We start from the raw sequence: 25,662 nt of genomic DNA on the forward strand, positions 1-25,662 counted from the left end.
ACTCATATGCTTGAGTAAAGGAAAAATAAAGAAATGAATTAATGGAGCCCATCAAAAGGAGACTACCACATCAACAAACTCAACACGGTTATCTCAAAAAAGTTAGAAAATAATGGCCAGGAAGATCTTTTCTTTTCAATCACTAAACCTAACTGCTCCCACCGTGCTGACTTGAAAACTAATTCATTTTTATGATAATCAAAGAGGAGATGGAAGGATTTGAGGAAGCCAAATTTTACAGTTCTTCTTTTATTTCAAAACTGGGGGGAAAAAGTTAAATTAATCCTTGATTCAAGATAGAACACTTCAACAGCTTGAAAAGGATTAATTTCAACCTCTCAAGTAATGAAAGAACCAAAAGTCAAGTCACAGCTACTAGAATTGATTTTTCAAAAGTCGAAGGTCATGTGTTAAGTATTTTTAATAAAAATAATTACTAGGCTTACCTATGAAGACTAGGTACAAGAATGTTCCCCTAACAGTGATAGCTTTTGGTGGCTTTGTGGGGGGATGGCCAATGAAGTCTAAGCTACTGAGCACTGACAGAACAGGTCTCATACAGAAAATAAGATACATTATGCCATAGAATTAGAAAAATTTACTGAACACTTTCAATTAACTTCCCAAACCAATATAATTTGGGACATCTAGCCATGTCTGCAGAACCTACAAGGAAAGAATTAGACAACCAGAACCATTAGCCATCTGCTGGTGTTTGCTTGAAATCGATGAGAAAGCATAAAAGATGCTAATAAACTTAGCCGCTGCCCATATATGAGGATGAATACAAATGATGAAATTACTTCCAAAGATGAATGATAACCATTGAGGGGGTTTGCCTCCTGGCATGTAGAGTGTATAACTGATTCTATTAATTAATTGCTGCTAAACATTGATAGTAAGGTATTGGCTATGTGGGAATAATTTATACGATCACTAAAAATCCTCGAATATGATCAAGAAAAATTATTATCTGTCAAAAACTAAATATTGCTCATGTAATCATTAGTATAATTAAGTTTTCCAGGCTTAACACGTGATTTACAATCATCTGGTAGACATACTAAGCACAATTATTCTCCATTTCTCAATATGTGCATTAAGATTAGAGTCATTTATTAGACTTACGAGAGGTCACTCGTCAAAGACAAGGCAAAGTGCTAACTGGAAATCATAAGGTTCTACCTCTTGGTCAAAGTTTAATGTCTTCATTTGTATTTTTGTTTTCTATTTGAATTTACTTTTGACTTTAAAAAACAAGCTTGTAGACCTTAGAAAATAACCCTTCGTGGTTTGCCAAGTGCTACTTATGGGAAGGCTGATTGGGTGTATTAAAAATTAATTATTTAAATTCATTTTTTATTCCTTTCGAGAATGTTTTGTAGGACACTTTGAGTAGAATTGCCAGGTATAAGTTCTATGATTATTTTAGCATAAAATAATAAAAAAAACATTAGGTTCAAACATTAGATAATTTTTCTGTGATAGCATGAGATGACTTCTGCCAATCATTTAACTCTGTGCCTCAATTTCCTCTTTGGTAAACTTGTAAAATGGTAATAACATCTTTCATGGCTATCTTGAAGTATTGAAAAATAAAAGTAAGATAATTGTGGAATATAAATATAAGATAACTATTCATCAAATCCAGTTTTCTTTGCTAGTTTCTAAGATACTTGAGAGTAAACACATCCACATATGTGCATGTATGTGTGTGGAGTGGAGAGAAGGAGTAGGTGAGTGTACGTGTATTTAAGGCTATGCATTCTTTGAGGTCCAAGGACATTATATTACTATTTTATTTATTAGTTTGTCTCCCAAAGAATTAGCCAAATGCCTTAAATGAGTGTATTGATCTAACATGTCTCCTTTGCATGTCCCAAAAGACTTTTAACTTTTTTCCAATCTACCTTTCCATTACATTGTCCTATATGTCCCATTTGTTCCTATTTGTCCCAGTTGAAGGTGCTATACATTGTCATGATAAATTGAGCTTGCTTTTGATATCCTCTTTATTTTAAGTACCTTTTCTATCCCCTAAGTAAAGTTCTACTCATATTTGAAGTCTTGACCATGAAAAATAGAATTAATCTCTCTGTCTATTATATTCCATTCTATTTTCTGGGACTGCCTCTTTTAGCATGTGACACTTTGTGTTTTCATTATGAGTTTTTGTGTCTAATTTCCTCAGCCAGAATGGATATACCATGCCTTATCTGGGTATTTCCATAGTCCTAAAGATGGTGCTTTCTACACAGCAGAGGTGCAGCTAATCTATTTTGAGTGAATTATTACTGAATGAATTAGTCTCAGCCTCTTGAACTCTCATGGGAGGCTGTATTAAATAGTAAAGAATGCCAACTTCAAAGTTCTATAATCTCAGTTCAAATCCTGCCTCTATCACTTGATGGCTGCATCAGTTTAAGATACTTAACCATCTGTGTCATAATTTACATGATTGTACAAAAATTGTAACAATAGACTTGAATTCATAGGGTCATTGTGTGGATAAAAAACCATAACTCATAGGTGCTTAGACCATTGGTGCGTCTATAGTAAGGAAAAAAATAGTGTTAAGAAATATTTTTAAGAGTGGCATTTAGTTTGTCACATTTAAAGGGTAATGAGGGTGAAATAAATGATCTTAGTAGTGCTCTACACTTTCAGATATATTCTGACTTAAATAATCAGATTCTGATTATTCTAAATAATTATATTTAGCTAAGTTCCTCTAAAATTATTAAAATGTGCTTATTATATAGTTACAGTTGATCTTTATTATTTTGAGAGTCTGTATTTGCAGATTCACCTACCTGCTAAAATGTATTTGTAACCCCAAATCAATACCCCCGTTGCCTTTATAGTTACACCCACGACCATGAAACAGATGAGTTTCCAGAGGCACACACTCCCAGCTGAGGTTGAACAAGGAGACACTCTGTCTTTTTGTTTCAGTTCTCATATTGTAACCAAGTGTTCTTTTGTGGTCAAATAAGTGCCACTTTGGGGTGGGGGGTGGGCATTTGTTTATTTTTGCTTTCTGTCTGTGAGTTTGGTATTTAAAATGCTCTCCAACTGTAATGCTGAAGTGCTGTTTAGTATCGCTTATTCCAAGAGGCTGTGATGTGCCTTAGGGAGAAAATACATGTGTTAGATGAACTTCATTCTGGCCTGAGTTACAGTGCTATTGGCCATAAGTTCAATGTTAATGTATCAACAATAATATTAACTAGGATGTCTTTAAACAGAAACACACATAAAACAAGGTTACGTATTGACAAGTTGACAAAAATGTTGCAATGAAAGGCTCATAAGAACCTGCACTTGCATTTTCCCTAAGAGCAATGTTACAATATTTGCAAATTCAGTGTTTGTGGCAACTTTATAGAACATGGCTGCTGCCTCAAATGATGAGAACTGACTGTAGTTTGCATGACATTGACATGTTAAAAATGTTTAGCAAGTAACTGACTTTACCCAATTTTTTAAATCCTTTTACAGACACTTATTTGTAGAGCAATAGCTAATCTGTAGTGATCTAAAAGAAGAGGCTCAGACTGGGGTCTCCCTGGAGAATATATTGCCACACCTCTGCTGCATTTCCACATGATTGAAACAGTATCAAAGTTGCCCTGGGGTTGTAGGGGGCTGGAGGGGTCGGAAATCCATTCTATGACTTTGTGCCTGGCCTCTTTCTGACAGTTGTTTATTTCTACCACCTCAAAAGAACAATTTTGTATGTTTATTTTTAAAAATTAATTTAAGGGGCACCTGGGTGGCTCAGTCAGTTAAACATCCGACTCTGGCTTTGGCACAGGTCATGATCTTGGGGTCCGTGAGTTCAAGCCCCGTGTCAGCCTCTGTGTTGACCGCTCAGAGCCTGGAGCCTGCTTCAGATTCTGTTCATATAGTTCACACTCTGTCTCTCTCTCTCAAAAATAAATAAAGATTAAAAAAATATTTTTTAATTGATTTAAATGTTCATGGTAGTGTTATATGCACATTCATTTTCCAAATAGGTGTATAACCAAAACCAAGACTCTTCCTCCCCATCCTGGAGGAACTGGAGGGAGTTCCTATTCCCTCCAGTCTCCCCTGTTCATCGCTTTTCACTATCCTTTCTTTTCTGGAATTTACCTTAATGTTTTTCAGCAATTGTGCTTAGGTAGCTGTCCTTTAATTCCTTAGTTTTAATTCACAGATTTAGGTATCACCTACTGATTTATTCCTAGGTCAGGAGTTAGCCCTCTGGTACACTCCAGCCCTACGCCCAAACGTCTTCCTGCTTTTCTCCTCCTACTCTTCCTTCTCCTCCTCTGCATTTTCATTGTGATCCTTCTTCTCTTCTTCCCTGAGGTGTATGTAATTAATTAACGTGAAATGCACAAATCTTCAGTGTTTACTTCTCTGGTTGTATTATTTCACTAGGGCTGCCACAGCAAACACCACAGAGGAGGAAACCTAAATGAACCACAGATAGTTGCTTTCTCACAGTTCTGGAGGCTGGAGTCCAAGATCAAGGTGTCAGCAAGCTTGTTTCTTCTGAGTCCTCTCTCCTTAACTTGCAAATGGCTCTCTTCCTCCACCATCTTCACATGGACTTCTTTTGTGTCTCCGTATTTCCTTTTTTCAGAGTGACACCAGTCATACTGGATTAGGTCCCACACTGATGACCTCATTTAACCTTTTGATTTCTTCAAACCCCCTACCTCCAAAACACTCACACTCTGAGGTACTGGGAATTAGTATTTCAGCATGTGAATTTCAAGTGGGGGCCCAATTCAACCCTTAGCAATACATTTTGACAATTTTATCTACCCATGTAACAAATGTGAAAGGAAGATGCAGAATGTTCCCATCACACCAAAAAGTATCCCTCTTTCCCTAGCCAATCAGTTCCCTAGCACAACTGCTGTAGGCAACTGCTAGACTGCTTTCTTTTACTATAAACTCATTTTGACTCTTCTTGGACTTCATCTAAGTGGAATTATGTAGTATGTGCTCTTTTGGATTTGTGTCTCACCTTGTGTAATCTTAAATCTTTTCAATTTTTCCTTATATTTCTGAGAATTCCATTTTTTTCTGTTTTGGAATCTCTGTTTCTTGGATTTCAAATCTTTTTCTCTCAGTTTGCACTCTTCTTTTCCTGAAATTTACCCTCATTAGACTCCTGATAAAGGGAATATGGAGAGATATCTTTGAAACCCTGTATTTCTGAAACATCCCTATACTTATATAACCATATATTCTTTTTTTTTTAATTTTTTTCAACGTTTATTTATTTTTGGGACAGAGAGAGACAGAGCATGAACAGGGGAGGGGCAGAGAGAGAGAGAGGGAGACACAGAATCGGAAACAGGCTCCAGGCTCTGAGCCATCAGCCCAGAGCCTGACGCGGGGCTCGAACTCACGGACTGCGAGATCGTGACCTGGCTGAAGTCGGCCGCTTAACTGACTGCGCCACCCAGGCGCCCCAACCATATATTCTTATACTTGAGTTATTTTTCCTTATGCTTGATAACATTTGTATAGCCTTGGAATTCTAGGTTTAAAATACTTTAAGAATAAAATTTTATAAGTACTCTTCTATTGTTTTCTAACTTTGAATGTTGTTGAGAAATCTTTCTCCTTACCATTTTTACTTTTTATGTGACCTGCTTTCTTTCTTCCATTCTGGAAGCTTTCCTATCCTCTCTCCCCCAGGAGGCTCTAGTATTTCACAGTAATGTACCTTAATGTAGTTCTTGTTCATGTATTGTGTCAGAAAATCCATAATCCCTTTCAGACTAAAGTCTCAAAACTTCCAGTTCTGCAAGGTTTTTACTGCAGGAAAGAGTTCTGGTTTTTGTTTTGGTTCCTTGCTAATTTTCTGCCTTCTATTTTTTTAATTTTCATTATTTCATCTTATTAGTTGGATATTGGAAATTATAGACTAAACTTCCAATTTCTTATCTTTTTTCCCCCAAATTTCTGTGATCATCTTTCTATGATCATCTTCCCCCCTCCCCTGGAATTTTACAAGATTTCTTTTCATGCATCTTCCAGATAATTTATTGAATATTTAACTGGTTAAACCAAACTATAAATGTCATAATATTTTAAAAGAATCTTTCATTTTTCCCGTATTTCTATTCCTTTCACAGATGTAATATCTTATCTTAGATTATCTAAATATTAATGACAGTTTTTGGGATACTTTTTCTACTCTAAGCATAATGTTGTCTCCTTCAAGGGCCATAATATTGTGGGGGTTTTTTTTAAGTTTATGTATTTATTTTGACAGAGGGAGAGAGAGAGAGAGAGAGAGAGCACAAACAAGGAGGCACAGAGAGAGATGGAGAGAGAGAATCCCAAGCAGGTTCTGGGGCTTGATTGTATTTTTTCCTATTTTATACTAAAAGCTTTTTGAAACAAAATGTCTTGTAGTCTTACAATGCTGGTTAACATTAAAATGAAATATGTACTAAAAAGCTGATTCCAAAGTACATGAGTGGATTAAGTGGGAGCCTCATTATTGGGGCATGAATTAGAAACCTGGCTACTGTTTTCGCTAGGGCCAAACTTAGAATTTTCTCTAGAGAATTATTACTTGGTATTTGCCTGGGCAATATACATCTGGTTGTCATTGCATTGAACACAGATGATGAAAGAAGACTTATTCTCTTCAACTTAATAACCCTTGCCCTCATCTGTACTCTCTTCTGTGCCTGATATCTCTGAATCTGTGGACTCTGTTTCAGTGTCCCTAAAGGATAAAACTCCCAGTGACTCCAAGGACACTGAGGGTTAGTAGACTGATTTTCCTAGATGTGCATATGACTTTCAACCCATCTTTTATTTCAGCACCGTGCTTTAGTCTTGTCTTTCAAGGTATTTAGGACGCAACAATTTCTAGCCCTCCCTGAATTTTGTCATGGAAATCACCTTGTTATTCTTTAGTATCTTTTAGGGAGTAATTTAGGTTTCATCTTTCTCCTTTGGCTCAGCCACCACACTTCCCTCGGTTTGCATCTCTTAAATATTTGTTAACATCTCTCATCCTTAAGACTACTATTCTCTATTTCCTTATGGTTTTTTACTCTTGAGAACATTTTACTGTCATTTTAGTGGCATTTACAAAGGAGAGGTGATCATGCACATAATCAATCAAATGAATTGTGTATTTTTGTCAAAATCATACAAAAAGGGACACTGTCAAATTGTAAAAATGGATTTAATTTGGGTATAGGGGCTAATCCCTAGCACTTCTTGCCTCTCTGTTTTATTCCTACTTAAGTTGGGGTCATTTCTTTGACCCTGCTCTGTTGCCCTTACTTTCTCCAATGTTTTAATTTACATCTTTTATTTTGCAGAGTATCAAAGTAAGCTGGCTGCCTCCTCCATCAGGAACACAAAATGGATTTATTACCGGCTATAAAATTCGACACAGAAAGACGACCCGCAGGGGTGAGATGGAAACATTGGAGCCAAACAACCTCTGGTACCTGTTCACAGGTCAGTGTTCACATAGTGCAGTCTTGCAAGGTTTTTATGAATTAAATGCTTTAGGAATAAAATATGCTCTCACTTCAAGGAAACATTCTTTTTTGTTTGTTTGTTTTTTCCTGACAGGTGACATCTATTGGTCTGAACAAGAATAACCTTTATATTTTTAACTTGATATCTTTGTAATGCTTTCAGTACATATTATGGTCCTGGATCATACTCTTATAAATGTATTGTAGATCTTTTAATCCGTATTAGTTTCTCAGCATTGCTTATTCAACAACAGCCCCTCTGCCAAATAACTTTTAACTTTTTAACTCGTAACTTTAAAAAGCTATCTAATCAGGGGTTCCTGGGTGGCTCAGTAGGCTAAGCATCCTACTTCAGCTCAGGATCCTACTTGATCTCTTGGTTGGTGAGTTTGAGCCCTGCATCAGGCTCTCTGCTATCAGCATGAAGCCCACTTTGGATCCTCTGTCTCCCCGTCTCTGCCACTCCCCACCCACTCTCTCTCTCTTTCTCTCTCTCTCAAAAATAAATAAACATTTTTAAAAAGCCATCTAATCAAATGGTTCCAAGTTTAAGTCACTTTGATCCCTTTCCCCCTAATCTCCAGTGGTGAGAATGGGGCTGGAAAATGTGGAGACGGTAGTTTAGGAAATAAACAGATTATTCTACTTTCCATAAACATAAAAGTAAATTCACTTTTGTAGCAATATTGGTGGAATTCATAGTAGGTCAAGCTTCTTTATGAAAACTGGAGTATTCCATGCAGTTTTCCATGCAATATTTAGAGAATGTGTTTTATTTTACAAAATGAACAGTCTGAGATATGCTTTCAAGGCAATGCCTCTGGGGGGTGCAAGCCCAAGAAAGCACGCATGAGGAAACAAAGAAAGGGACCAGGGAAGGAGAGAAATCTTTCACAGTGGCTATCATTGAGCTGGCTACAAGTTTAGAGCAAACCCAGAGTTTGTTCAGCCTCATGGGGTGTCTCCTGAGAGGCTGCATGAAGTACTATGTATCATAGGCAGTGGCTGGATAGGAAGTATGAGCAGTTCCTCTCTTGCCTATCATTGGTCTAAATCTGTCAATAGGCTGTTATCCATTCTATACCTGCATACAGCACCTGAGAAGCCAGAGCATCTGGCGAGTATGCAAACATAGAATTCTCTCTGTGTCAGTAAGTCCTTTATGAGGTGGTGGCTTGGTCTAGGGTAGCACCAGTAAGTACTTAGGAGGGCTTTATAGCTCTAAGGAGAGTGTGAACTATTGCCTGGGGCTTGGGAGGCAAAGCATAATATAGCAGAGGCTCTTGGTAAGGATTGGGAGGCAAAGTTGAGCAAATCTGGAGTGGCACATAAAAAGGGTCCTGGAAAATATACAAACTGAAACTCTTAATTTACACCTAATGGATAATATAAACTATCACTGCAAATGAGGAAAGAAGAAAGTAACCCCTTATTTATTTCTTTCTCTATACCATGTGCTCAGTAAATTTCCATTTGAAATCATAGTTTGTTACACACACACACACACACACACACATTTTAAGCTACGTTTAAGCTAAATTTAAGTCCGCATTCTGCAACTTGATCAAAACCTGTTTTCCCCCTCAGGTTTGTTGTTGTTGTTGTTGCTGCTGCTGCTGCTGCTGCTGCTATTGGTGTTTGGCTTTTGGTTTTTGATGTGTTTTTTCTTGTCTCTTGTGCCTATAAAATTTTAGCATAATGGTGAAAGTGCTTCCAAGTAGGTTGTCAAAAATCACATTACTCGTTTTATATCTGGACAAAAATCTCTCAGACAAGTATTATTGCCTCTAAGAGGAAGTTATGGCACTCTACCACATCATTTAAAAAGCTTAAGAAAAGCCGAGATCTTATGTCTTCTTTCCTGATGAAATTATGGGAAGAAGGTAAAAATAAATGAAGTGAGGCATATGTGCTCAGTGTGATAGTTGGTGTAACCTGTAGTTTATTTTGACAGAAATCACCAACGTTGGAAAAAAAGTCTTGCTGAAAAAATTTTAATAGAATTCCTAAGATGTAATAGATGAAGAGCCTCTAAGGATAATTATATCCAAGACTTTTTCACCCCTGGTTTTACTGAGGTATTATTGTCACATACCACCATATAAGTTAAGGTATACAACTTAATGGCCTCACTTGTGTTCACTGTGAGATGATTAACGCTGACAGTTTAGTCAGCAGCCATGATCTCATATAGATACAATTTAAAAAAAGAATAAAAAGTCCTTATGATGAGAACTCAGGATCCACTTTCTTAAAATTTTCATCTATATCATACAAAATGTGGAATGCCTCACGAATTTGCAAGCCATCCTTCTGCATGGGTCCTGCTGATCTCTTTATCACTCCGATTTTAGTATATGTGCTGTGGGAACAAGCACCAAGCCTTACTTTTTTAAAAGAGATGATGGTATTTGAAGCCCTGAAATCTTTTTTTTTAAGTTATTTCCTTCTCAGATGAAAAAGCTTAAAAATATAAAATAACCTTTTTATACAATAATTCATTGAAAGATGAGTGTTCCAATGGAAAAGCTCAAGATTGGATATTCAATTTATGGAACTATAAATAGCCAAGATGCATGAAACAATGTTCAAGCTCATTAGTAGAGAAATGCAAATTAAAACAAAAATGAGTTAACATTTTCTTTGGATTAAAGTAATAAAGATATAAGTGAATGATGATACCCTGTTCTGGAAAGCATATGGGAGACATAATTAATATTCATATACTGCTGTGGGCCAGATGATTCTAGAATCTCTCTGGAAAGCAATGTGTAGATATTTGTTATACACAGGTGTATATACATGTGTGTGTGTGTGTGAGAGAGAGAGAGAGAGAGAGAGCAAGAGAGAGAGAGAAAGAGGGAGGGATCTTTACAGATATATGATCTATGTTTTCTACCAGGAATTTATTCCAATTATGCAGCCATATTTTCTGCAAATTTTTTCACTATAAACATGTTCATTGCACTGTTCCTTTAATAGAAAATTTTAAGGAAAAAAAATACCCCAAGCATCCAAATATAGGCAGCTACTTAGAAAATTTTGTCAAAATCATATCAAGCAATACTGCTTACCTAATGAAAATGATAAATACTAAATCAAGTGTTAATTATTTCAAACATGATTCAATGAATAACTCAACTTTAAATCAATATTAGTGTGTGAAGTTGATATTTATAAATAAAATATGAATTTGTAGGAAAATATTTAGAGTAATATATATACCAGAATATTGATGGTGATTGTTATTTACATTTGTAACAACAATAAAATATGTATTTTAAAATTATGTATATAACATGAAGAACAAAAAGGCAAGACCCTAATGTCATATTATGACTTTTGGTCACCAAAATTGAAAATTCCTACCACTAAAACTAACTCCATGGCCACTGAACAGCTAAAAGGCAAGTGGCCCAGAAAATAAATGAAGAATCGTAGCCACCTGGCCAAAAGAAACTGCTGCCGTGAATTCTTTAGTATTTATGGTATTTTTGGCAAATGGGATTTAACACATTCACCTCAGTAGTATCAAACCAAGGTTCTGGCTCTCTAAATAGACAAACTTTTAGGATTTTCTCTCTAAAGAAGTGAAATTATTAAAGAAGAAAAAAAAAGCCAGAAGTCTGAAATAAAGGTGTTGGCAACATTGGTTCCTTGTGGAGGTCCTGAGAGAAAACTCATCCATGTTTCTCTCCTAACCTCTGGAATTTGCTGGCAATCCTTGACATTCCTTGGCCTGTAGTTATGCTGCTCCTATCTCTACACCACCTTCTTCTGTTGCCTGTGTTCTCTCCTCTTCTTATAAGGACACGCATCATTGGATAAACCCCACTCTAAATCCAGGATGGTTTCATCTCAAGATCCTTAACTATTCATATTTATAAAGATCCTATTTCCAAGTGAGGTCGCGTTCTGAAGTTCCAGGTATTCAGGAGTTTTGAAGTAGACACTATTCAACTTGCTGACAGATACCTTTTATTTTCCCTCTCAAGAACAATCATTTTTAATTGTATTCTCTAATGAACTTTATTCAAAAATAAATAATTCAGTCCTACATTTTTATTCATCTAAAATATATGGGACAATTAGATCTTCTAATCAGCATGAGCTATAACCCCTTACCACTCTGGTTTAATACCATTCCGGCCAAAAGCAAAGAAATAGGATGAATTAATTAGCTTGTTATTGGAAAAGCTCACAAATGCCCCTTCCCATCTTTATAGATTTCTAGGAATCTGGACTCAAATTTGAATTCCTCATTCATACTGTTCTTTCTTCATTTCAACAATTACAAAATGAATTTGGGAAGACAAACAATCTGGGCAGTTATATTTGTAAGTGTACCTGATATTTATGGTAAAAACAAAAGTCACACAGACTCCATTCTTAAATTGAAATGAAGAAATAAAAACTGCCAGAGAATAGCCTCATATCTGTATAACATTAAAAACAAGTTGTACAGAGTCTCTGCCTTCCTATCCCCTGATCTGTGACCCAACTTCAGTAATGCCTATTGCATTGCTAGATATTGTGGGAGTGTTTTCAGTGGTAGAGAGCACAGGTTTTGACTTGTTCCAAGAATATATTTATTTAGTAATGTATGCAATTTCTAGTTTACAAAAGTAATTGATTTTCTGTATGAATCTGCAGCACTTTAGAATGTACAAGACTTGACCCTATGTTTCCAATACCTATATGGTACATGGATATATTGATTTGTCTGTTAAAAACTTGGAAATGCTAGAATGCTTCATTTGGATGACATAAATATTCAGGTGTAGAGACTCAAACTTGTTTTTTACAATCCTCTGTTAGACAGGTGTTTTTTTGTTGTGTGTGTTTTTTACTAGGATAATGAGACATCTGCAATAACATAGTAATTCAGAGTTATAACAAGGATTTTAAATCATTGTTATCAGTTTCATTGTGGGATCCCATGTCAACTAAATTTTAAAGCGTTGTTTTTAATTTTTGAGTGCTCTTCAGAGAAAGTTGTTTTGAATTGAATTGAAGAGTTTTCTTGTGTTTCATGGCCAATATAGAATAAACGTAATGATTAACATGCATTGGTATTTTATGGACTGAAAAATGAAACAATAGCATAGAATTTTATAACAAGGTTAGCATTAGGGGAATAAAGGGAAATTATATTGTTTGAATAATGTACCATCTCTTAACATAAGTCCTGTAAAATTAGAAAAAGAACAGAATTACAGAGCTTGAAGGCACTTAGTATTGGGGACAGAAACAAGCAGAAGATGATCTTCTTTCGACAATGTATTTTTTTTTATAGTTGAGGAATGCATTGCTACTTACGCCATACTTTTTGTAGAATAAAATTATACTTAGAAGCAGGTAGGAAATACACATGCATGAGCATGCCCACACATAGGCACAGCATACACAAACACATGCCCACCCCCACATACACAATGAGATTGAACTATGGGTCCCTGACAAACCAGACCATTCATCTTATACACAGTCCTAATTTTATAGAAGAGTTAACTGAGATCTAAAGAGTGACATTGCTAAGATCTACCACTAGTTAAGGAGATAATCCCAACTCGATTGTAGGCATTTCAACTCCTAGTTATATACTCCTTATACTATATAATATTGTCTTCTTTAGCTCACTGTATTGTAAATGACTCTGGCTATCATATGAATCTGCAATAGATCATTGGCATTAAAAATAATTTAACATTTATAACAATAATAATACCAGCATTAACTTTGACAACAGCCACTATGCTAAAAACAGTATGGAGTTTCTTCAAAAAATTAAAAACTAGAACTACCATATGATCCAGCTATCCCACTCCTGGAAACATATCCAAAAGAATTAAAATCAGGATCTGGAAGAGACATCTGCACTCACATGTTCACTGTAGCATTATTCACAAGAGCCAAGGTTGACAAACAATTCAAATGTCCACCTAAAACAATTTTTTAATGTTTATTTATTTTTGAAAGAGAGAAAGAGAGATACAGTGTGAGCTTGGGAGGGGCAGAGAGAGAGGGAGACACAGAATCTGAAGCAGGCTCCAGGCTCTGAACTGTCAGCATGGAGCCCGATGCGGGGCTTGAACCCAAGAACCATGAGATCATGACTTGAGCCAAAGTCAGACACTTAACTGACTTACCCACCTCGGCGCCCCTCAAGTGTCCATTGACAGACAAATGGATAAAGATGTGGTGTATATCAATAGACCATGGAATATTATGCAGCCTGAAAAAAATAAGGAAATCCTGCCATTTGCACCAACATAGATGGATCTGGAAGATATGCTAAGTGAAATAAGTCAGTCACAGAAGAACAAATACTTCATAATTCCTTTTGTATGAGGTATCTAAAATAGTCAAACTCATGGAAGCAGAGAACAGAATGGTGATTGCAAGGGGAGAAGATGAGGGTGAAATGGGGAGTTGTTCAGTGGGTATAAAGTGACAGTTACACAACAGGCATAAATTCTAGAAATCTTTTATACAACATAGCACCTATAGTTAACAGTATTGTGCACTTAAAAATTTTAAGAAAGTAGACCTAATGCCAAATATTTCAACCATTAAAAAAAAGAGGACACAAGAAATCTTTTGGAAATAGTGGATATGTTTATTACCTTGATTGTGGTGATGGTCTCATGGATGTAGGCCTATGTCCAAACTCATCAAAATGTATACATTAAATATGTCCCGTTTTTGGTGTATTAAGTATATGCTTCAATGAAGCTGAAAAACCTCTATAAAAACACTGTATATATACATATATCCATATATATATTTCAAATTTAGTCTTTGTAACAATTTTTATGCATATATTCTCATTTTATTGATGAGAAAACTTAGACAAAGAAGGAGGGCAAACAAGTTTTTCAAGGTCACATATCTAATGAGCAGTGAGGTAAAACTTCAAATCTAATTCTGCCTGAACTGAGTACCTATACTCCTAGCTCTTAAACTGTAGGTAATGTGTTGCCAACCACAGATAATGAATGTGTGATTTTGTGTGTATAAAGGGATACATAAAGTGGAATAATGCACAATGGAAAAAGGTTTCTGTTGGATAATAAAAATTGAATATTAGCTTAGCAGCTAAAGGAGCTGCTTAACTCTAGGAGAGATTAAATCAAAGCTTTCCTACCTACTTCTTTTAAAAAATGCTATTTAAGATTTCTACTGGCCCAACTCAGGAAACACATCCTAGAAAACAATGTTTAGAAATATTCACACAAAAAAGCTTTAGATTCCAGACAGGCTTGTCTCTACCCTACCTTCAGTGAATAAATGAATAGACAGATAGATAGGTAGATAGACAGACAGACAGATAATGTTTTGAAAGTTCTTTAGGTATCAGCTCTCAGGATTGGGGCTCAAAAAATTGCTTGTTCATGTTGATTGTTGTTATAACTTTTGAAGATACCTCTTCTTTCAAATGTGAACATTTTAGGAGACAGCCAAAGCATAAGAGACTCTTAAAAACTGAGAACAAACTGAGGGTTGATGGGGGGGTGGGAGGGAGGGGAATTAGGTGATGGGTATTGAAGAGGGCATCTTTTGGGCTGAGCATTGGGTGTTGTATGGAAACCAATTTGACAATAAATTTCATATATTAAAAAAATAATTAAGGGGGCACCTGGGTGGCTCAGTCGGTTAAGTGGCCGACTTCAGCTCAGGTCATGATCTCGCGGTCCGTGAGTTCGAGCCCTGCGTGGGGCTCTGTGCTGACAGCTCAGAGACTGGAGCCTGTTTCAGATTCTGTCTCCCTCTCTCTGACCCTCCCCCGTTCATGCTCTGTCTCTGTCTCAAAAATAAGTAAACGTTAAAAAAATAATAATAATTAAGAAAATAAATAAATAAATAAATAACCCACAAATGTGAACATTTTTTTTAATTAAGAGAAAAACCTTATACTGAATTTGAAATTTAATTGAACTCTTAGGTTGATACATTGTAAAAATCATAGAATTATCAATTCTTTCCTGCCTTCCTTCTCATATTTTAGTTCTGGATGTAATCATTTTAGACAAAAATTTCTTGCATATTTGCCCAGTGCTTTATACTTGCTACTGATGTCCTTCTTAGGTCCCAGCCTTGGCCAGGTGGGTCTCTGAAGAGAATGGTCTCTGGCGCCTCAGCAGGAGATAGGGCAGAACCAAGAGTCTTCTCCCAAAAGCACTCCAAGTTGTGATTAAAGCTCCACATAGTCACTTGGCTTAATTTATGTCAACTTATTATCCTTATCTCTGAAGTGGGAGTAATAATGTATTTATGACAAAATCATAGAGTGTGTGAAAATCAAGTCATAAAACAATTTGCAAATGTTATCTATTAAATGCTTAATTATATAAACTATTCTAAAAGCAGTCTGGCCTTTGATTCTCAAAGAACATTATAAGATGGAAAAGCAGGTATTAGTACCTAACTTATATGGGAAATGGCAATTAAAAGAGCTTTCAGTACATCTAAACTTGCCCAGCTAAACTTGCAACCTAGATTTCTGAAGGTCATACATGGAATGTCTCTCTGAAAAGCTGAAATGTCTCGTTCTACTTCTCACCACTTCCTACACTTATCTAGACATAGAAGAGGGTCGAGGTTTAATTCCGTTGGTAAAGGTTTCAGAAGACAGAATCAGAAGACTTGGATAAAGATATTTTAAAAGAGGATTTAGTTTTGGTTTATCCCTACAATGTAAAACTAGGGCTTATTTGTAGATAATATTGTAGTAAAGCAGATCAGTGCAATCTAAGGAAGAACTTTTCCAACAAGAGAAATGGTTGAGTACATTCCCTCCCTTGGTGAACTTCTCATGCCAAAAGTATTCCTGCTTTATTTACAGGATCACTTTGTTAGATGTATATCCAAATAGCTCTAGATGGGTCATTTGAATAGACATTAATTAAGATCCTTTTTGATATTGGGATTATGTGTATATATTTAAACTTTTTTATACTTAATCTAGAATTTCTTAGGTGTTTCTAATGAGAAAGATTCCACAGCTATATTTTAGAATAAAATTCAAATTAAAAAACGTTTAAACTAAAATATAATAGTTCAAAGAAATTAGGCAGGATTTTCAAAGGGACCTGGGCAGTAATGTATACAGCATATTAAACCTTCACTGGATATCAGAGAGGATCACATAAATAGCTCATCTTCCCTCCTTGGAAGAGGTATTTTGATCAGTAGGTTAGGCTGGTTAGGCAAGACTCCAGTGGGGAAATACTTAATGGATGGTCTCTAAATTGACCTACGATTTCACTTCAAAGAACTGTTAGTAGGTTTTTGTTTTACTCAAGACTGAATTAGTGATACTGACAGATCCTCAATGCAATATATATAAATAAAAATTTGGCAAAATTATAAAGAAATCTTTCTCTCTTCTAGTGAGGTATTTTACTACTCATATCTACTTTCTAGTGAGATGATTTAATAAATTCCTACTAAAAATTGATATATTCTGCACACAAAAAGTAACTTGATTTAAAGTCAAATGAATAGAACAGAATATAGGGCATTCAAAAAATATTTCCATTTATATGTCAAAACATTGCATATGATAAGATGGCAGGTCATTCAGGGTTCAACCAGAGAATCAGAACCTGTGGGGATGTGTACTAAGGTGTTTATTACAAGGAATTGACTTAAATGATTGTGATGCCTGGTTAGGCCATTCCAAATCCACAGAGAAGACCATAAGAAAGGCAGGCCGAAATTCTCGAGCTAAAGTTGCTGTCTGCAGGTGAAATTTCTTCTTCAGGGAAACCTTACTTCTGCTTTTAAGAACTTTCACTGGTTTGAATCTGCCCCCTCCCCAATTATCTAAGATAATATCCTTTGCTTAAAATCAACTGAATATGGACTTTAGTCACATCTATAATATAACACCTTAAATTAGTGTTTGAAAACTGAGGACTTCAGTGTAACCAAGTTGAATAAAACTGATCATTACAGATGGTATTCCTAATCACTGGTGGAGATGGTATTAATACAATTGCCCATCCTTTTCAAAGAAAAATAAAATTAAATTTTACTTAATGTAAAAGAATATATTCTTGATGGTCTAAAACTATGTCAGATAAGACCACTATGAGAGCCATGAGGTACAATGATTAGGTAAGCATTTGTTCCCAGAATTCTCTCCCTATTATTTTCAATGTCCTGGAAACTACAATCAATCCACAATCCCTTTGCCTTAGTTATTAACAATGGTGCCTATGAAAAGGTGCAAAATGTTAACAAATTCAGATCAACATCATGTGAACTAAGGGACAAATCAAAGTGAGCACAAACCTATTGAGCCGTGACAAAGGCCTTTTGTTCAAAAGCATCCATTTTCTGCCTTCCTAATGATGTTAGATATTATATTTTAACCTAGTATTTTTGGGTATGTTAAGTGCTTCCTTAGCGGATCTTTCAACAGCTGCTTTGTGTGTGTGCATTCCATGTGTCAGGCAGTGTAATGGAATCTATGGGTATATAGATAAAATACCAGTAATAACAAAAACAGCAACAGTTCTAACTATTCTCAGTCTATTTCTTTATGGAGCTTCTAGTCTATCTTATAAAATTAGAAGCCTCTTAAAGAGACAGCATTTTGTGTCATAGATACTTTTGCGTGGGTGAATTTATCAAATTGTCTTCTCTAATAGTACAATTTATTGAAGGTAACTGCTATGGACATTAACAAGTCTATCTAACCATCACTTAAAACATTATCTCCAATTAATAATAAATTAGAATTCCCCTAAAGACCAAGATTTACTCATCTGCCTATGCAAAAATATACAAATTTGTAACTGTGTACATGATAAGCATCATTTCTCCAATAGTTTATTTTCTTTATGAATTTTTCTTGTTACCAAATATTTGTGCCATTTTAGATTAACAAAATATAGATTGTAATTTAAATTTACCAGGGTTGTTCAACTTTGGAGATTTAAGAACTTGTCAGTTTAAGCCAAGTCCTCATTGTCTGAAGAAAGTCACATGGTTTTTTAGCAAGTGTAATTTGTTTTACAATAATTTGTCATGGTAATGAGCTGCTTGAGATTTAGCTAAAAGGACTATTACTTACATAAAAATTTATACATATCACACTAATGATCCATGGGCCATCTCTCATCAACCTGTATTCTGTGTGCTCTCTAAAAAATAAGCCCTGATGTACAATATTATATGCCCAAGTTATCATGGAGATAGACTTTCTTCATGCTTCTAGTATGGACAGTGATGCAAAATAAAGTATGCCTTGTGATAAAAGGCCTAGTATTTTCTGCTTAAGTGCAGTGGCTTTGGATTCTTCTTTCTTGGCTCAAAGAAAACATAATCACTGACCTTGAATAAATGATGGAGACATAAATTTTTAGGATGACTGTTCTTGATTTATAGACAGGCCTCTTCTAGACTGTGAGAAAAAATGATCCTTGCTATTTTTGATTATTTCTTCATCGTTCATATTTTATATTCTGCATCTGCCCTGAAGCTATTTTCAGGGATACATTTTTATAAACTAGGAAAAAAATAAATGAGAATATGTGAAAAATAATTTGATTTCTTGCTGTACTATTTCTGCCCTTTTGGCCAAAATAATAATCACCACAACAATCACAAACCATGTAAAGATGTCTACTGTTTTGAAAACTCTTGAAAATAAGCTAGAAATACTTTTTATTCAATAACTTTTTTTTCCCCTTTCTGGAACATTCTCTTATAGGACTGGAGAAAGGAAGTCAGTATAGTTTCCAAGTGTCAGCCATGACAGTTAATGGCACTGGACCACCTTCCAACTGGTATACAGCAGAGACTCCTGAGAATGATCTGGATGGTAAGACCGATCCCAATCACTGTCACTTTGATTTCTATTTTCTTTGTTACTTCAGCTTCAAAGGCTCCCTTATTAGAAGTTGATGAACTCCAACACTGGGGATGTTTATTCCTTCTATATCATTCAATGCAAGACAAAACAAAATATAAAATACAAAATCCTCAGTAGATTCTTCAACAATACCATATAAAATTATGCATTAATTACATTCTTCATGAGTTATTTTTTTCAAGATAATTTGAAATTATGTTTTTTAAATTCATCTTATTGAATAATCAACCTTAAAATTTTCTTCATAGGAATTGCTACAATTCCTGATAATAATCATGAAATACAATTACTTTACCCTTGCCCTTTTATGATGCTTCTGCAAAATAGTAATATGTATTTTTTGTTTGCTTGTGATATGGTCGTTAATATTTGACATTTCATCTTTTTAAAACCAGGAATAATCTGCCTTGTTTGCTTAATAATCTGCCTAGTTGTCTTAAGACATTTGTGGATGAGATACTGAGATTTTTATAAAAGTCATATATCAGTAATTTAAATATAAGCAAAATCTTCAACATTAGAAGATGAGAAATAGTGTTTGAAATGAAAACATCATGACTGATAGGAAAAAAAATCAAGAGGAATGGGTAATACAAGCAACAGAAAGAAAGTGTAAATAATAAAGCAGAAATATATGATGAAGAATTAGAATTAACAAATTAAAGAAGTAGAAATTTATAAAAAGAAGAGGTATTTGAAAAAGAAATTAGTTATGATTAGTACACTTAAGCTAAGGGGTTAAAACCGAGACCAAAAAAACAAACCACATATGTATTGAAAATGAGACTGTCTAAATCACTGACAATGAAATACTCTTACTCCTTCACTGGCAGACCTGAAAGCATCCCAGTTACTGCAAGATGAACATTTCTATGTCCCTTCCCTTCGTCTCCTTTTGCTCTCTTGCTCCTTCCCTCATTTTTATTCTCGTCCCAGTTCTTGTGTTGTCCTCTCTCCGGTTTGTCTTCCCTTGTTCCTTGAACTCCTCCTTCTTATTTTTCTCTTTCTTGACCTTTCCCTTCTCTAAGTAATTCACTATCACTCATGAGTTTCATGTAGTCATAGATTCCACTTTACAAAATAATTAATGTTGCAGTGAAACAATCAACAAATATCATTTCCACAATAATGGTAATTCCTACCACGTGACAGCACATTAAAGAATATTCGTAGGAAACTAAGTAGCTTTGAGGGTATAATAGTAGATAGAAGGCATGACCTTCTCCTTGTGGAGTTTAAAGTATGCAAAGAAAAACAGACATCCCAGGTGAAGTCATAGGAAATTGCCATTTCATAGTTCAAACCTTGTTGAGTAGTGGAAATATCCTATCTATCAACATAGAATGAATAGATAAATTGATAGGCAAACAGACATATAGAAGGCTTGCATTTCAACTGAGACTGGAGGGAGGAGGAGGAGTTTGGAGTGCAAAAGCATACATTACAAACTGAGGGAGGAAGTGTGGAGGGCAAGTTGAATGCAGTTCTGAAGTCAAGATGGACCATGATACTATTTGAGGCCTGAAAAAAGACCATCAAGACTGAAACACAGGGATGACACATGTTGAAGTTTGTAAGATAGCAGGTTCTAAATTGGGCAAGACCAAATTAAGGATCTTGAACTTTGTCCTAAGAATGTCATTAAAGCAATAATGTGCTTTATCCTAAGCAAGTCATTACAGGACTTTTTTAAAATAGTGACTTAATTATGTTTTCATTTTGAAGAGATTACTGTGGCTGAAGCATAAACAATTGTATTTGATTAGACAACCATGGGCCAACTCAGGACAACCTTAGAGGTAATGTTAGATTTTATTGGGAAAGAAACTTGGAGCTTAGAAGATTTGTCTTCATCTTTATAAATTGAAAAGTTGTAGAGCTACACAAAGTCACGCTTCATAAAGCTTATATCCTTCACTAATATATTAGAGAACATTCATGTATTTACTTATTCAACATATATTTCTTTTGGGAGGTTTATATATATCAGGCATTATTTTAGGTACCAGAGGTTAAGCGATAAATAAGGTCCCTACTCTCGAGGGGTATAAATTTATTGAGATAGAGGTGGATAGTGATAAATGTTCTGAAGAAAAATAAAGCATGGTAGAGGGAATAGCAAAATATTAAGAGTACTGTTTTATGTAGGGTACTGAGACGATCTCTCTGATGAGGTAAAATATGATCACAGACCTTAAGGCAGTGAGGGAGGCAGCCATAGGAATAGGTCAGACAAGAGCCCTCCAGGTAGAATAGCAAAAACAGACATCCTGAGGCTAGAGCCCAATTGTTGGCTGAAGTATGGGGAGGAGGTCAGGATGGCTTGGTATAAAGACATGAGGATGTGCTCTGCTTTATTTAAGGAATAAAAAGGACAATAATGATAAACTACATAATACCTTACTTTTCTATTTACTTGAGAAATAACTTTGAAAGTTTATATACTTGTCCTTTATCCTCTCATTTACCTTTATGAGGTATATATTATTAGCCTTACTTTCAAAGGACAGTAACTTAAGCTAAGAAAGTTAAACTAACTTAATCAAGTCATTAAGGTAGAAATTGTGGATCTGAAACTCAGGACCTAGTTTTGTAAGTCAAATGTCCAATACAGACCATCGTAGGAAAGCCTCCACTAATCCTCTAGAACTGACCCAGTGACAATAAAGACAGTGATTCAAGGCAGAAGATTCTAAGAAATGAGGTCATATCATTTACCCAAACCTAAGGGACTATATCTCTTACTGGAAGGAGTGAAAATAAATGGAGCAGAGGTGCCGAAGGTCCTATAAAATATCCAGGATGGATGGGGCTCTCCACTTGACTTATGTGCTCTTTCTTCTCACTCCAAATGACTCACAATCTAGTGGAACCAAAATGTAAAATCACAGCCCCTGGGATAGCGCAAAACAGAAGTTTTAACTGTCTGCTTTTTATATCCATGCAATCTTAATATAATCCAATCCATACATCTGTTTTAATCGAGAATCTCTATGCTTTGGTCATGAATAGAGTCTTAATAAATACTGCCTAATTGGATTTTTTGAACATCTCTATACTCTTGGCTTAATAATGCCCCTCTTCTGCATGAAACATTCTTGCTTACTTTTTTTTTCCTTTCTTGAGTATTGATGCATTTATTATGAAATATACTTAAGAACTTATGGTGTGCCTCGTCATGGGGAGTACAAACATGAAAGAGATAGAACAGTTATCTTGAGAGATAAACAGGTAATGGCTGCACTGATTGAAAAGACTTCATGAAAAGAAAAAGTGCTTGAACTAAAAACTTCAGGAAAAGGAGGTTGACTAAGATCACAAGGAGGATAGTAGCACCTGGGTGGCTCAGTCAGTTAAGCTTCTGACTTCAGCTCAGGTCATGATCTCACAGCTTGTGGGCTCGAGACCCACGTCGGACTTTCTGCTCAGAGCCTGGAGCCTGCTTCGGATTCTGCTTCTCTCTCTCTCTCTCTGCCCCTCCCCCGCTCTCACTCTCTCTCTCTCTCTCTCTCTCTCTCTCAAAAAAATAAATAACATTTAAAAAAAGATTACAAGGAGGGTGTGTAGGACAGCATAGTAGATATTCTTCAAAAAGGCCTTTAGGAAAATTATTTCTGCCGTGATTAGTTTAAGATGCATCCTCACTCATCCAAGTGCTATTCATTTACCAGTCAATTATCTTAACACATTTCAAATAATACCCCTTTTCTTATTCTTTCACTTCTTTATTTGGATTATAATTACTTAGACAATCCTTGTCCTTGTCCGTAGTGTACATGTTAGCAATCCAAAAAGGTAAATAAAAAAATTAATAGAAGAAAACTAATGGAATTGACGCTTCTTGTACATAATACTGTTCTGGATTATGACTTGAAATTGTTCACTCTTAAAACATGATAGAAACAGCCATTTTAGGGCACTAACTATATGAGTGTGCAACAGATATGGTTCACCTACTTTGTCAAACGGTGTTTTGTTGGCTGTAAGAAATTAATAGGATCATATATATTTGGTCCTAAGGCCTTTGTAATTTATTGACCCATAACCTCTTTTCACTGATACTCCTCTAAACTGATTTCAATTTCTCTTCCTTCCTCCTGTTTTTCTTATCTTGAATGCATCATGCAAATCTTCAAAAGCATTACCCTTGGTAGGAATCAGTATTTGGACAAATGGACAAGCTCAGAAGTGGTCGTAAATAGCTCCAAAGAATACACAGCCTGATGGCTTGTTCTATTTCCATACATAAATGCAGAAATATAAATGTAAATATATATTTAAGCTAAGGGAATTTTCTTTAAATAGTCATCTCATTTCAACTCATTCATGTAAGTGTTTAAATCATAAAATAAGATATAAGCAGCTTCTACTATATAGCTTTCATGGCTAATGTAGGAAAGTTTTGAGTCCTAAAATCAGATATTTCCATATAGAATTGCTTTGATTTCCCTTCAATAATAGATAAGGGGGAAGCAGCCATTTTGGAAACCACCAGAAATGGGAAGCATTCTTTGCGGTAGTCAAGGAAACCTCTATTGGGAGGGAAGTGCAGTGTTAGCCCTCCCTAGGTGCGTCCTGTTACATAAAATTTTTCCCTCTTGCCTTAGAGTCTCCTGGTGAACTCCAAGGGGATGTTCTACTCGTTAGGGTGGTAGCTGAGCCCTGACAGTAACTCAGGAGAGACAGTAGGAAGTACAGACAGTTCAAAGCAATCCCTTCTTCTTCCGTGACTTCTGTAATTCCTCTTGCATCCTCCACTTGGCTTAATCCTTGTGAGGATCAACAGTAACTTGTAGAAAAACTCCAATTCCTTATGGGATTGTCCTTTTAATTGGGATGTTTTGTTAAAGAAATTATAGAGCCAAACCTCACTGTTCCGGGCTCCCTGAAAGCATGTTTGCTGTTGTTACCAACAGCTGGAAAGTTTTAAAATATTTATTTTGTGCCTCAAATTTTCAACTTAAAGAAACAAGATCATTAGAATTCCCCAAAGTTCTTATGTAAATGTCTTGCATAAGGATATGAGAGAATTTGTGATGAAGTTCAGCAAGGTATCCTCCAGGAAATCTAGCGTGGGGATCAGTTTGTGCTGCTTCCCCCCCGCCCCGCCGAATTTTGAAGTGAACAGGTAGAAATTGTGATTTGCAATCAATAATGATGTAATTTAAAATTAAACTTCTACCCTAAAATGGAGGAGGTTGGCCAGCAAAAATTATCAATACAGAGGGACCCCTGAAAGTGCAACTAGGTGATGTAGCAAAAACTGTGAACCTGGGAGCTGGCTCTAATTTCCTGCCCTCAGGAAAGAGATAATTAGCCCTAGTAGCCTGATTGAGTGAGGGTAAAACGAGGTTACTGCAAATGCATTTCATTTGAGAAGTCAGCCACGAAGCAATTCCTGTGTTTTCGTACCTGCGTGATATATGATATTCTTCAAGAACATGGTTTTGAGCAGGAACACAAGAAAGCTTCCTTTCAGAATAATAAAATCTAAAATGATGAGACCACCGTGAAGAAAGAACACCACCTATTAACTTTGTCATCTTCATTAAAAAAAAAAACAGGGTATGAAAAGTGGAAAATCTCTAGGTAGAAGAATGAGAAATGAGAAAAATAAATTTTGGGCTAAATGGAAGAAATTGAAGAATAGCAAAAGAAAGGAAGAAGGAAAGGAAAAAGGAAGGAAAGATGGAAGGAAGGCCAGTAAAATATATGTGTGAGTTGTGGTAGGCTGAATAATAAATAGGCTCCCTCTCCAAAATGTCCATGTCCTAATTCCTGGAATCTGAGATATGTTACTTTACATGGCAAGAGAGATTTTGTAGATGTTAGTAAATTAAGGATTGTGACACAAGAGATTATTCAGGATTATCCAGGTGGGCCCGATGTACTCACAAAGGTCATTCTAACAGGGAAGTAAGAAGAGTATCAAAGGTTGATGTCACAACAGAAGCAAAAGTTGGAGTGATGTAAAGCCAGGGCCAAGGAAGGTGGGAAATCTCTAGAAGTTGGAGAAGGCAAGAAAGCAGTCATTCCTGAAGCCTTGAGAAGGAACATGCTCCTGGGTTGACATCTATATATTACCTCCCTGAGACCGATACTGGAGTTCTAACTTCTAGAAATGTGACATACAGAATTTATGTTGTTTTAAGCCTCTAAACTTGTGGTAATTTAAACCACTAAGTATAACAGTAATAGTATTTGCCAGAAAATAAATATTTTGATGTCATTTGGGTAACTGACAAAGATAAGTACAGTAGA

The 25,662-nt window shown here is 35.7% G+C and overlaps 1 protein-coding gene and 1 non-coding gene across 2 annotated transcripts in view; one reads left to right on the forward strand and one right to left on the reverse strand.

Annotated features, from left to right (window-relative positions):
• The window catches only part of DCC (DCC netrin 1 receptor), a 1,137,854-nt gene that overhangs the window by 930,215 nt on the left and 181,977 nt on the right, over window positions 1–25,662 (forward strand). The window contains exons 13-14 of the mRNA XM_047828892.1: window positions 7,353–7,494; window positions 19,240–19,350. Coding sequence (XP_047684848.1) covers window positions 7,353–7,494; window positions 19,240–19,350 — 253 coding nt within the window. The remainder of the gene's footprint in view (window positions 1–7,352; window positions 7,495–19,239; window positions 19,351–25,662) is intronic.
• Window positions 9,792–9,895, reverse strand: LOC125149715 (U6 spliceosomal RNA). The gene has a single exon (XR_007146023.1). It is a non-coding gene; the product is annotated as a U6 spliceosomal RNA (small nuclear RNA).

The sequence above is a fragment of the Prionailurus viverrinus genome, chromosome D3, assembly GCF_022837055.1.
Source record: "Prionailurus viverrinus isolate Anna chromosome D3, UM_Priviv_1.0, whole genome shotgun sequence".
NCBI lineage: Eukaryota > Metazoa > Chordata > Mammalia > Carnivora > Felidae > Prionailurus > Prionailurus viverrinus.